At 41.7% G+C, this 12,524-nt stretch overlaps 1 protein-coding gene across 4 annotated transcripts in view; it reads right to left on the reverse strand.

Moving 5' to 3' along the window:
• Positions 1 to 178: 178 nt before the first annotated feature.
• TNFRSF17 (TNF receptor superfamily member 17) overlaps positions 179 to 12,524 on the reverse strand; it is a 43,617-nt gene continuing 31,271 nt past the window's right edge. For 3 of the 4 annotated variants that reach the window (XM_039492915.1, XM_039492913.1, XM_039492914.1), the window contains 5 exons: positions 11,284 to 11,340; positions 10,741 to 10,838; positions 2,037 to 2,174; positions 1,560 to 1,706; positions 179 to 819 (listed from right to left, as the gene is read on the reverse strand). In XM_039492915.1, coding sequence (XP_039348849.1) covers positions 551 to 819; positions 1,560 to 1,706; positions 2,037 to 2,154 — 534 coding nt within the window. In that variant the 5' untranslated portion in view covers positions 2,155 to 2,174; positions 10,741 to 10,838; positions 11,284 to 11,340 and the 3' untranslated portion in view covers positions 179 to 550. Of the gene's footprint in view, positions 820 to 1,559; positions 1,707 to 2,036; positions 2,175 to 7,181; positions 7,231 to 10,740; positions 10,839 to 11,283; positions 11,341 to 12,524 lie in introns of those variants that run through there. The other variant, XR_005585780.1, reaches the window with a different exon arrangement.

The raw sequence follows: 12,524 nt of genomic DNA on the forward strand, positions 1-12,524 counted from the left end.
TATAGCTCACAGCTGCTATCTTAACTGGGTATAATTTCATATTCCATAAATGTATCCAGTATTGGAGCACTTCCTTTGCAAGCATTCCCATTTTCATTGGGCCCCAAAGTCGCAAAATCTGGATCTCTGAAGTGGTACAAAAGTGATGCTACATACCTTTTTTTTTTTTTTCCCCTCACCTCTTAGTACTACAAAAACATTTTGGTACAAGATTTATTTGTGTGACATAGTCATTAAATATATATTTGAGCTTGTTTATTGATGGCATTTGTGCACATCCAACCTTTTGACTAGTAAATATAGTCTTTAATGATAGTGCAGAAAAGTTTTCCCCACATAGGGGTTCTTATAGCTTATAAGTTCCAGTAAATAGCTCCCAAGAGAGACTAAAATTAGAAAAAATATAATACCAATGAAAGTTAAATGTAAAAGCTATAAAGAAACCACATGTACTATCCTTCTCTACTGACAGCAAATAATAAAATTTATGAGTATACCTATACTGGATGAGCTGATTGATTATGTAATAAAAAATGCTTCCATTTCCCTATCACAGAGTCATCATAGCACCTGGAATATAGCTGCAATATTCAGAAGTCTTTGTGGTGACCAGAACAGTAGTTCCTTCCTCTGTGGCTGGTAATGGGAATGAAGTATCAAAGCCAGTTTGGAGTTTCACCAAGCCACAGTCCCCGCAAGTGCATTCCTCCACTGAATACATCAGTGATGCTTCACTTTGGAGGGAATCTCCAATTATATCTGTATTCACACTGGTCTCAGTATCAGCCTTGAGTATAACATTCAGCTCCACTGCAGACTCTATGAAGATATGAAAAGATATTTTAGTTCACATGTAATGCTATCTCAGTAGTAAAGTCAAATCATAGAATCTACTGAACGTGTCCCCCGCTCCTGAATTTAGGATGGGCATGTATGGAATCTATTATATATTTACTATCATATAGATAAATTAACAGAAGCATCTTTGCTGTAAATATCTATGGATATGAAAAGGTCAAAAATTAATTTAATTCTTTTTGCCTCAGGGAAAATATACTTTATATATTTGAGAGGCTACAGGGTTGAATCAAGTCAATTTACACTTTATAGGCTGCGAGGCTAATCTTCCATTTTTATTCTCACGCCGGGTAAAATTCCTTTTGACTTCAATGGCAGGAAAGACTGGACCTTGATAAAGAAATTCTGTTAAGAGTTTGTAGCAATTTTCCAATGCAAAATAGGATAAGCAAGTTAAAAATATATATTGAAATAAAAAAACAAATGTGATTCTGTAGCCAAGACCAGCGGGCTCCTAACTACTATTGGCTATAATATGATATCCTTTCCCATGTTGGGAAGTACTTTTTTCCACAGTTAGCCCCATTGACTTTAGTTCGTCTATTTGTGGAATAATGTATTCTCCAACATGAGTAAAACTATCAGAATCTGGTGATGCAGGCTATATTAAAAATTATAAATTAAAATAACATAGCAGAAATTCACAACAATCTGAAAATATTTGACAAAGAATTGTATTTATTGACAATCATATTTTGTACCTGTGTTTTTCAGTTCTTCCTTTGATTGTTTTGGGTGCCTCATTTTAAACAAGACCATTAATATGAACACTGTGAACGTTAAAATCACTCCTATTCCCAAACCGATCCAAAGAATTCCATCTGATACATTTACTTGATCTGTAGTACCTTTTAAAATAAAGGAGACATACTATGTACATTAAAAACAATAAGCAATTAATAATAAATACATGGCTTAATCTATAAGCTCTCACATCTCTAAGGAATAATTTCTTTTTCTGGTGAGTGACAGCTAGGTAGCTTGAAACATTTACTTTTCCTAACATAGTTCAGCTGATATATAGAATACTGTGTTTAGGTCTTCAATCTTGTACAGATTTTATATTTGGTCTTGTAAACTTTAGTGTCATTTTTCGTGGTTTATATTTAGAATCAATGCAAAGTATAAATGTGAAAATGCACAACACAAACAAATAATGTTACAGAATTGGTACTTACTCTCATTACAATAGCTCTGACATGAAAAAGGTGGCTTACTGGAACATCGAAGGTGACAGGGTATACAAGATTGCAGCAAGCTGTCAAAATACTCATTTTTGAAGCAATGTCGAGCCATCAGGGTCAGTAATTAGTGAACTAGGAAGCCACAGAAATGGTTAAAGAGTAAGGACAAGCTAAGGAGGAAGAATGTTTCCACTTCTCACTTTGTACAAACAGTAGTAAGTGTGGCCAGCAACAGCAGCTAAATATCAAGGTTCTTCTTGAAAAGAGTATATTAAATAATAGGGATTTCACCCTGAGGCCTCTCAAGGGACTCTGGCTGCTCATTTGAATAGCAACTGCAGATTCAAGTTTCTAGCAGGACCATCCAGCTGGATGGAAGTAATTTTCAATGTAAATTCTGTCTGAAACAGAAACTGATTATTTATAGAGGACATTTCTCAAGCAGGTGCTAAACACTATACACTGTAGAAAAAGTCTGAGGATGCCTAAACAAGCATTTTCATTAACAGGTAGTCCCCGTATTCAGGAGTTTGTTGTGTTCTTTCTCTCAAACTGATGGATCCGTGCCAATTATATCTCATTCTAGTCTGCAAACTTCTCCATGAAGCATTGGTTTAATTTTTATTCTTTTCTGTTCCATTGCCACCACTAAACAACATACTGTATTGTTGATGAATAGAGGAGAAAAAAGAGGCCGTGTTGTCTAGTGGATAGAGAAGGGGACAAAGTCAATACACCTACAGAATGCATGCTGTACCCCTCCTCCTCTCAGATCCTCCGCTTCCCATTGGCTGGGCTGGGAGGGTGGGAAGGCTGATTGCTTCTCAAGTTCCCTTCTCTGCCACCTTTTTAAACAACTCCTCAGCTTTTCAAGCTGCCCTGTCCTTCCTCTCCTTACTTGCAGTTTTTGGATACTGCAGATCTGACCTATTGCTGTTTTGGGGTCAGGATTGAATTTTTCCCATTGGCCAAGGTCTGCTGTTTGTTTGTTTATTCACTTTCTTTGCAGTATCATGGAGGCAAAGTAGCATTGAAAGGAATAGGACTTGAAAGTGTAATAATAGGAAGTTTATGATGGCTGTTTAGCTCATTGCAACTTGCAGCTAGTGTCCAGCATGGATAAATGCTAAAAGGGCCAACTCCCAGAGGTAAATGAGGCCTAGGACTTCACTGGTTGACTTTGTGTCTATTGGAGAAATGGAAACCTGACACTGTCATGGACCAAGATCCCTCCTTGCTATCTTTGATCCCCACCACCACAGCGGGAGGGTGTGACAAATGTGGCCATTTTCTGTAATATTTTTATGAGCTATTTTTGACTCTCTACCTACCACCTTGGCACTGCTACACACTGGGGGGAAATAATTCATTTTCTTGCTAGGACATGAAAGATCCAGCTAGGTATTTGAGACATATAGCTGTTGGATAGTCTGGGCAGGAATCATTTGAATGGATGACTCTACATAGACAAATGGAATCCCAATGACTGAAAATTAACATCTAGCTGCAGTGGCAGCTGAACATGTGAGTATAACACAGTTGTGTCCAAAGAACTAAGATAAAAAGTGTCAGGTGGCTGTGTTATGAGCTGAACACTCAGAGACACAGGCTCTGGCCTAGGAATAAGACAATGGGAGAGACAGAGAAATGAAGCAAAGATGGTTTCTACAGCAGCTTGGTTCAAGGGAGCCCTGGCCTTAGTCTCCCTGAACTCTGTCTTAACCTTTGCTCCTCTATGATAACCTAAGGACTTTCAGATTCTGTAGACCAGGTGATTAACAAATTGTTATCCTGTTTTTAAAAGACTGCCTGTTGTCACCACAAATACTTACTGAGAGCATTGTGCCCTGAAGGAGCATAAACCACCTGCAGGACTCTGGTTTGGCTGGATCTGGTCCAGGGAGCCATGGAGAGAGACAAGGATTGCTGGCGCCTGAAGGCCTCTTTTCAGAGTTGTGGAGCCACAGACATTCCCTTGTGGAACTGTGTGGACACTTGGGGTCTGGCATACTAAAGGGGTCACTCCCAAGGGACTGGTTACAGGTCTTATCTATGCCTTAGTGCTGTGAATGCAAGACAGAGGGCAAGAGGATTCAGAAGTGAGCTGAGTTTTGGGGTTCACCCAAGGAGGGTCTACCCCAAGTTATTGATTAAATAGTAAAAGCCTTGTAACCCCCCACTGGACACAGTCAAATGGTTGGTGTGTGAAACTATGGGATGTATAGCACACTTCCCAGGGTTAAATTAATAAAGTTGTGGTCTGCCACTTACCCGTATTTTTCCGTGTATAAGACTATACTTTTTCCTAAAATCGTTAGACTAAAAATTGAGGGTCATCTTATACACGGAAGTAAGCCGAGGAGAGAACCGCGCGGTTGCGAAACTGCCCATACCCAGTAATGACCTGCCAAAATCCCAACCCCTATCCACCCTCCCACCCCCAAACTCCCCTGCCCTCTCTCCAACACCCCCTCCCTGCCCCCTTACTGCGCTGCCTGGACGTGGCTGGCAGCGCTACAGTCCGGCCACGGCTGGAGCTGGGAGCCCAGGACGCGGGGCCGGGACGCAGGGCCGGGGCCGGGGCCGGGGCAGGAGTCACACGGCCGGAGCTGGAGGATGTGGCGGGAGCCGGGCGGCCGGAGCCGGGGAGGGCCGCGGCCCGAGCCACGCAGCCGGAGCTGGAGCCAGGCAGCCGGGGTTGCCGCCGCGCCCGGACCCGCGCTGCCGGAGCCTGGCCGTGCGGCAAAACAGCAGGAGCCGGGCGGCTGGAGCCACGGGGCCAGGCAGTGTCCAGAGCCGGGCATCCGGGTAGGTGGGGTCACGGCCGCCGCAGTGCCCGGACCCGCACTACCGGAGTCGGGCGGCCGGGCAGCCGGGACTCAGGGGCTGCCGGGACGGGGACGGGCCGGGCGGCCGGGATGCGGGACGGGCGGCCGGGGCAGGAGTCGGGCGGCCGGGGACGTGGGGACGGGACGGGCGGCCGGGCAGGAGTCGGGCGGCCGGGACGCGGGCTGTGGCCAGGCGGCCGGGACACGGGCCGGGCAGGAGTCGGGCGGCCGGGATGCGGGCCGGGCGGCCGGGACGTGGGGCCGGGGCAGGAGTCGGGCGGCCGCGGTGGCGGGGCCGGGCGGCCGGGACGTGGGGCCAGGGCCAGAGCCGGGCGGCCGGGACGTGGGGCCAGGCGGCTGAGGCAGGAGTCGGGCGGCCGGGACGCGGGCCGGGCAGGAGTCACGCGGATGGAGCCGGGCGGCCGGGGACGCAGGGCCGGGGCAGGAGTCGCGCGGCCGGGGACGCACGGCCCTCCTCGTTCCCTCTACCCCTACCTCGGCGTCCTCTTCCTGGGCCTGAGTGGGAAGCCTGCTTGCTTCTCAGCCCTCCCAGGCTTCCCGCGCTCACAGCTGGTATGTAAATGTTGCCTACGGTAATTACTAAATAAAAATGCGTTCTGTTTTATGTTTAAAATATTGATTTCTGAATTTGGGGTTAGAAAAGTGGGGGGGTCGTCTTATACATGGGGGTGTCTTATACACGGAAAAATACGGTAATTTGATCCCTGTGTCTTGTCATTAATTCACCTGCATATACTGATACTCAATTCTCTTCTATGATTTGGCTATAATATTCCCTTTTTTAAGTACTTATAATAATTCACTATTGCAGCTATAAACTCTGATAAAAGTTTCTGTGTATACAGAATACATTCATACTGAAGAATAGATGGGAATCTATATACTCTCCTACCCTCTTTCCCCATATCCCACCACACCAGTGCTTGGTCAGCTTCATTTAGCTTTTCATTTTAATAAGTCATCATAAAGATGTTATGTAATTCTTTACATGAATGGTTCACAAATGAAAGCCTTGAGAGGATCCAGCAGCAGGGCATTCTCCCTAATAATCCTGAAACTAAAGTAGGTCCAGCAGTCTCCACAGCACGCAATTAAATATTCCCATCTTCCCTAGTGGGAACAAAGGTGAATCCTCACTTCAAACATAAGGAAGCAATGATCTGGCCTGGGTCACTTTCATCCCTGAGTTACTAATTCTGTCAAATACGCAAGATACAAAGTGTTCCCAGTTGTATGCGTAGGGCCTTAATTCACCTGGGATAACCCCATGGTTCTCAATAATGACCATGAGATTTCAAAGAGAGAAGGTGGTGAAGTAATATATTTTATTGGACCAACTTCTGTTGCTGAGACAGACAAGATTTTGAGCTTACACAAAGCTCTTCAGGTCTGGGAAACTAACTCAGAGTAGTTTCCCAGACTCGAAGAAGAGCTCTGTGTAAGTTCAAAAGGTTGTCTCTCTCACCAATAGAAGTTGGCCTAAGACCCACTTTGTCTCTCTAATATCCTAGTACCAACACAGCTACAACAACACTGCATATATGAGATTTCAGGTCAGTCCAGAAAATCCAGTGTCCACATGGACACTGAAGTCACTCAAGGCAATATACTGGTCTATATACTATATTATATGGCAACATAACGTGCATATACACACTGTATTAGACATGCCTTTTATGTCATTTACTGATGTATGCAAACACATTAATGAGGTTGAAGTTGTCATAGAGATTCAGAATATTAATGTCATGGCCTTGCATTGATAAATTTAGATCATTCAGATTGCTAAATGCATCTGTGAAGTAGGCAAGTTGAGCTAACCACACAGAGGCAAGAGGGAATGAGCTATATTTTCAATTCTACAACACACAGTGTCATTTGATAAGGGTACTTTCTTGAGAGAATCAGCTTTTTTTTTTTTTCTTGCATTTTCACCAAGCCAGGCAGGCAGCAGGCAGAATAAGATCTTCTGAAATGTGTAACATTTTTTTTTGCTTTAAGAAGGAGAAGCATATATGAAGCCTCAGCTTTTTGTAGAAAAATTTCTTTTTTTTTTTTTTTTTTTTTAGCTAAGTCTGTCTGAGCTTTCTTTAAAAAAATTTCTTCTGTCTTACTTGCATGCATCTTGGGTGTTTTTTGTCTGTTGTTGTGTGCTGCAAATGGTTTACTTTTAATTGATAGAGTTTCTCTGCAAAGGAACACAAAGCTTGAGGTGGATCACTATTTGTAGAGATGTGAATCCAAAAGCAATATATTGTTTGCAGAACTGATTATATTTTTTTATTTTTTTTTTTCAATTTCTTTTTTTTTTCAGGTTTTCAGGTAGCAGCCATGGTAGTCTGTAAAAAAGAAAAGTAAAAGAAACAGTGTATGACCTACCTTAGACATTTCATAATTCATTTTTTTTTCATCCAGTCGTGGGCTACAGCCCATAGAGCTGGAACATATAGATATAATAATATATAATATATACACATACATGAAAAGGGAGAATATGAAAAGAGTTGAGTTGCCAACTCTAAAAAAAGAATTAATTAAAATATTTGAGCAAAAAAAAAAAAAAAAAAAAATGATAATCAAGATGGCCCATTTCAGACACAAGAAGGTGAAGAGGAAGAAGACGGGGGAATAGATTCAATGTGTGTAATGGCTCGGCCATTCCCAGTCTCTATTCAAGCCTAAATTGATGGTATCTAGTTTGCATATTAATTCAAGTTCAGCAGTTTCCCGTTGGAGTCTGTTTTTGAAGCTTTTCTGTTGCAAAATTTCCACCTTTAAGTCTGTTACTGAGTGACCAGAGAGGTTGAACCGGACAGTCTCTACGCAAAAGAAAAAATAGACACAAATCTGACATCAGGAATCATAACATTCAAAAACCAGTAGGAGAACACTTCAACCTTTCTGAGCATGCTCATTTTCCTGAACAATGAAATCATTTCTCTCCTTTTTAGGGAAGTGTTTGCAATTACCTTCCCAAGAAGGTCATCTGGACAAGACATCAGCCTTAGTGTGCTTGTGCCCAGACTTCTATGTAACTGTGAAATCACAACCTACAATTCTTCCAACCACCTGGCAAGTTGCCCTGAATCTAAAGAGCAATCGAAGGGATGCATGGTATGTCCTAACCACAATCTTCTTCAAATGCAAATAATGGTGAACATTTTCTATAGAGTTAACTACTGACAGAAGTTCCTTTCGGGTGATGCAATAATTTCTCTCCAGAGAATTTAGACTCTTATTGTAATAAGTCCCCACCCTCTCAAGTCTTTTGCTTTCTAATACTTACGTCAATACTGCCCCCAAACAGTAAGCACTAGCATCTGTATAATATGAAAGGAGTTTAGGCTAAGACAGGAGCCACCATAAGAACTTTTCTCAATTCTGAAAATGCTAAATCACACGCTGTTGACACTGAAGTAGTTTCCCTTTCTCACCCATCCTACGCAATGGTTTTGTAATACTGGCTAATCCACAAATAAACCTTCTATAATAGGAGCAGAGCCCTACAAAACTCTGCACATGTGTGAGTGTCTAAGACAGTGGCCAGTTCTGCACAGCCTCAATTTTCTTTTTGTCAGTGAAAATTCCCCCCTCACTGTGTGCCCAAGGTAAATTCCTTGTTTTGAAACTACTCACATTTGTTTAGGTTGTTTGAGATTAGTAGCCTTAAACTTATCACAGACCATTTATAAATGTATCAGTTCTTGTTCAAAGGTTAGCATGCCCGACCATATCACTAAGTAAACAAACGGAACTAGAGAAGCACGCCCTGCAATACCCTCTTCAAAAAACTCTCAAACATGGCCTGGCAATACATAAGCTAAGCATCACTTTAAATTGCCACAAGCCTTATCCTGCTGTGAAAAGCAGTCTTTTTCCTGTCCTTTGGATCCACTCCCACTCACCCATACACATCTTTACGATCCAGTCGGGAAAACCAGACTGAAGGTGCAACAGCATCCAGGGTATCATATATTTGTGGTAATAGATAAGAATTCATTTAATTTTCTATACAGACACCCTCCGACTTCCGCAATCGTTCCATTCCAGAAAGCCTTGTGTAACTCGAATTTTGCATAAACGTATATCCGTACGTTACACAAAAATTTCCACAACTCAAAAATCCTATTTCTGGCTTATGGAACTTTTTCCATAAGTGCAAATTTGCGTAAGTTGGGTCTTGCGTAACCCAGGGAGCGTCTGTAGTCCACTCTGTAATAGTATGCTACATTGCATTAAACTGTTCTGCCAGTAGGTGGTGTTATGTGCTCCATAACTTAACTGAGCATATAATATACCTGACAGCGCATTAAAGATGTATCTCTCTGGGGTTGAAGTTCTGTAACCAATCCATATCTGGTACATCACACACACAATCTGGTGCTGCCATCTTTTTTCTTAACCAGAACTATGGGTTAGGCCCAAGGACAGGTTGAAGGATTAATTATCCCTTCTCAATACATTTCTTCAATGACTTGTAAGCCTGTTTCCTCTTTGCTTCTAGTAAATGATGAGATGGCTGTTTAATGGGCCTGTTTTCTCCAGGATCCGTCTTGTGCTGGACCAGTGCTGTACAACCTATATTGTGCTGGACACAGTGCTGTACAATTACTTCTAATTCTAAACCACAAAGTCTTGTAGGCCATTCTGCTTCTCATTTATGTACAGCTAGGCTAGAACAAGACCTATAGAAACTCTGAGCGCTCACCTTTTCCTCCTTCTGCTTCTTATTTTTCTTCTGTACCAACATTTACTAGATCCACTCATTCACAGTGGTTCCCCTTTTTTTTTTACTATTTGCAGAAACATTCAGCAGGCCAATGGGAGCTGCTGGAAGTGGAGGCCAGTATGTCCCTCGGTCCGCGCCGCTTCCAGCAGCTCCCATTGGCCTGGAGCGGTGAACCACGGCCAGTGGGAGCCACGATCAGCCGGACCTGTGCACATGGCAGGTAAATAAACCAACCCGGCCCGCCAGGGTCTTTCCCTTAACAAGCAGCGTCCCAAGTTTGGGAAATACTGCCTTAGCCTGTTTTATCTTGAAAAACTTGTTGGTCTGAACAATTTAAAAAAAATTAAAATGACAAGATTACAAGGATACTGGCCCCACATTACTGTGAGTTGATCCAAATAGCTCCATTACCTCTTTTTGGGCTCATCTACACTAAAAACTATTAATTAAGTCAGAGAACACAATTACAACACAGTTGTCCTTGAATCTGGTACAACACAGATAAAATGTAAAAAGTTGGATGGTGCCTAACCATAGCCCAGAACTAAGTTAAAAGTCCAAGGATTTACCCTGGTTACAGGAACGCATATAGGTCCAATCTACACTACAGCATTTAACAGTGTTGTACCTGTATCTCCTGACTTGTTAATAATTGTACTGCAGATGGTGTCTTATCTGAAGTTCATACCCTGAGGTCCTAACTCAGTTTTCACTCAGGCAAAGTCCCATTGTCTGAATAGAAGTTCTGGATGAGTAAGGAGTACAGGAACAGACCTATAGTCTAGAGCCATTTCTTTTCTATGTTCAGTAATTGCCAACTTTATTTGAAGGATCAAAAATAGACACCGTGTAGAATCGAGCACATGGGTTTATTACACACAGCGCTGGCGGAGTGTCACTTTGCTTATTAGGCTCAGAGACACTGCAGAACAATAAATTACAATAGATTATATAGAGTGCTCATTGGGTGGAGAGAAGTGACGGGGATGGGTTTTCCCAAGCCCCTGATTAGGTTCTAGCAGCAAGACAAGATAAGTACAATAAGCCAATGGTCTAAAAGATTACATAATGGCTCCACCCATGGCCCAAATTAACATATTGCTGACACATAGATAATTACCTCCAAACTATGTCTATTACAGTGTATAGGTTAAATCCTAATTTTGGGGTCCAGGGGAATAAGGTATCCACTCTCCCAGTTGACCAACAGGTACATTCCTGAAGATTTAAAGCAAAAAAGCAGTAATTAGTGTTTAACAATAACAATTGTTTATAATTTACCTTTGCATTTCTGTGGGCTAGGAATGGCATACATCTGTGAGGGGAGTGTGTCATAACTTATGTCAATTATATTAGGCCTCTCCCTGAACTCTGTCTGGGATCTGAGGGGTATTGTACCACTATTTCCTCCCTGCATTAGGGAGTAACTGTGAGGCCTTTCTCAGCGCTTCATGTGTCTATAACTCACGCTAAGTATGCCCAATTACATTCAGAGTTATGCTGCCTCCACTCACTGACTTGAAACACACAAGGTTATCTGTTTACCCCAGCTTTCTCTTAGCTAAGTATTGTTCTCTGTTAGCTGGCCCCCATTGCCCAGCCGAGCTGTGGACTTCAGGCCTATATGGAAAGTTCTTAGCAAAAACTGAAGTTAAGATCTTACATCCACAGCAAATGGATTTTGGCCCTTCATTATCCAATTCCTGCTGTTCTGTGTAAGCTGTAGATAAACAGAAAATTCATTTTACTTATAGGGTTCTTTTAAATCTCTGTAAGTAGATGTTCTTTTTGAATCCTACAATGATTTCTACCATAATATCTTCAAAACCCCATGTTCTATTACAAAATTATGAATATATTAATAATTCTACACACATTACTTTTTTCAAATTGCATTTGAATGTGGTAATGCAGTTTTAACATTTGATTTTCTGATTAAAAGGCTTCTAGAAATTGATAACAGCAAATACCTGCTGTCAATAAAATGAATCCCTTCTTACAAAATTTGTAAGAGCATATTCATAATGCAAATGGTACCATTTCAATATAAAGTTAAATTTACTAATTTGTAGTTTCTTGATCTATTTTTTAAATAAAGCTTATAACTCTAAAACAGTCTTTTCTTGCCAGAGTAATTTTCCATTTTTAAGCTTTAATTAATCAAAAAAAGACATTCAGACAGTGTATATTCTAGTATTTGAAATTACTACCACCATTTTTCACCTCCAACTACTTAACAATAGTTAAGAGAAATGATACTGTATGGTGCAGGGGCAGCTTTTAAGTTTAATATGTATAAGAAAAGAATTACCTGGTCTGATTAAGGTTCTTTGGTTCCATGGCTAAACCATGACCTCCTGTGAGAAGGGCTGTGGAAAGGCAAAATTTAGATGGAAAACTCAGTAACCTTGAGGTTATGGAGTTTCTGCAGCATTGTCCTGCCAGGGTCAGGATACAGATAGAGCAAGCGAGTAGTCATCAGTGGTTCACAGTCAAGCTGGAAGGGCATATCAAGTGGGGTCCCGCAGGAATCAGTTCTGGGTCTGGTTCTTTTCAATATCTTCATCAATAATTTAGATAATGGCATAGAGAGTACACGTATAAAGTTTGCGGATGATACCAAGCTGGGAGGGGTTTCAAGTGCTTTGGAGGATAGGATTAAAATTCAAAATAATCTGGACAAACTGGAGAAATGGTCTGAAGTAAATAGGATGAAATTCAATAAGGACAAATGCAAAGTACTCCACTTAGGAAGGAATAATCAGTTGTACACATACAAAATGGGAAATGATGGTTTAGAAAGGAGCACTGCAGAAAGGGATCTGGGGTCATAGTGGATCATAAGCTAAATATGAGTAAACAGTGTAACGCTGTTGCAAAAAAAGCAAACATCATTCTGAAATG

This window comes from Mauremys reevesii, linkage group 10 (genome assembly GCF_016161935.1).
Source record: "Mauremys reevesii isolate NIE-2019 linkage group 10, ASM1616193v1, whole genome shotgun sequence".
Taxonomy (NCBI): domain Eukaryota; kingdom Metazoa; phylum Chordata; order Testudines; family Geoemydidae; genus Mauremys; species Mauremys reevesii.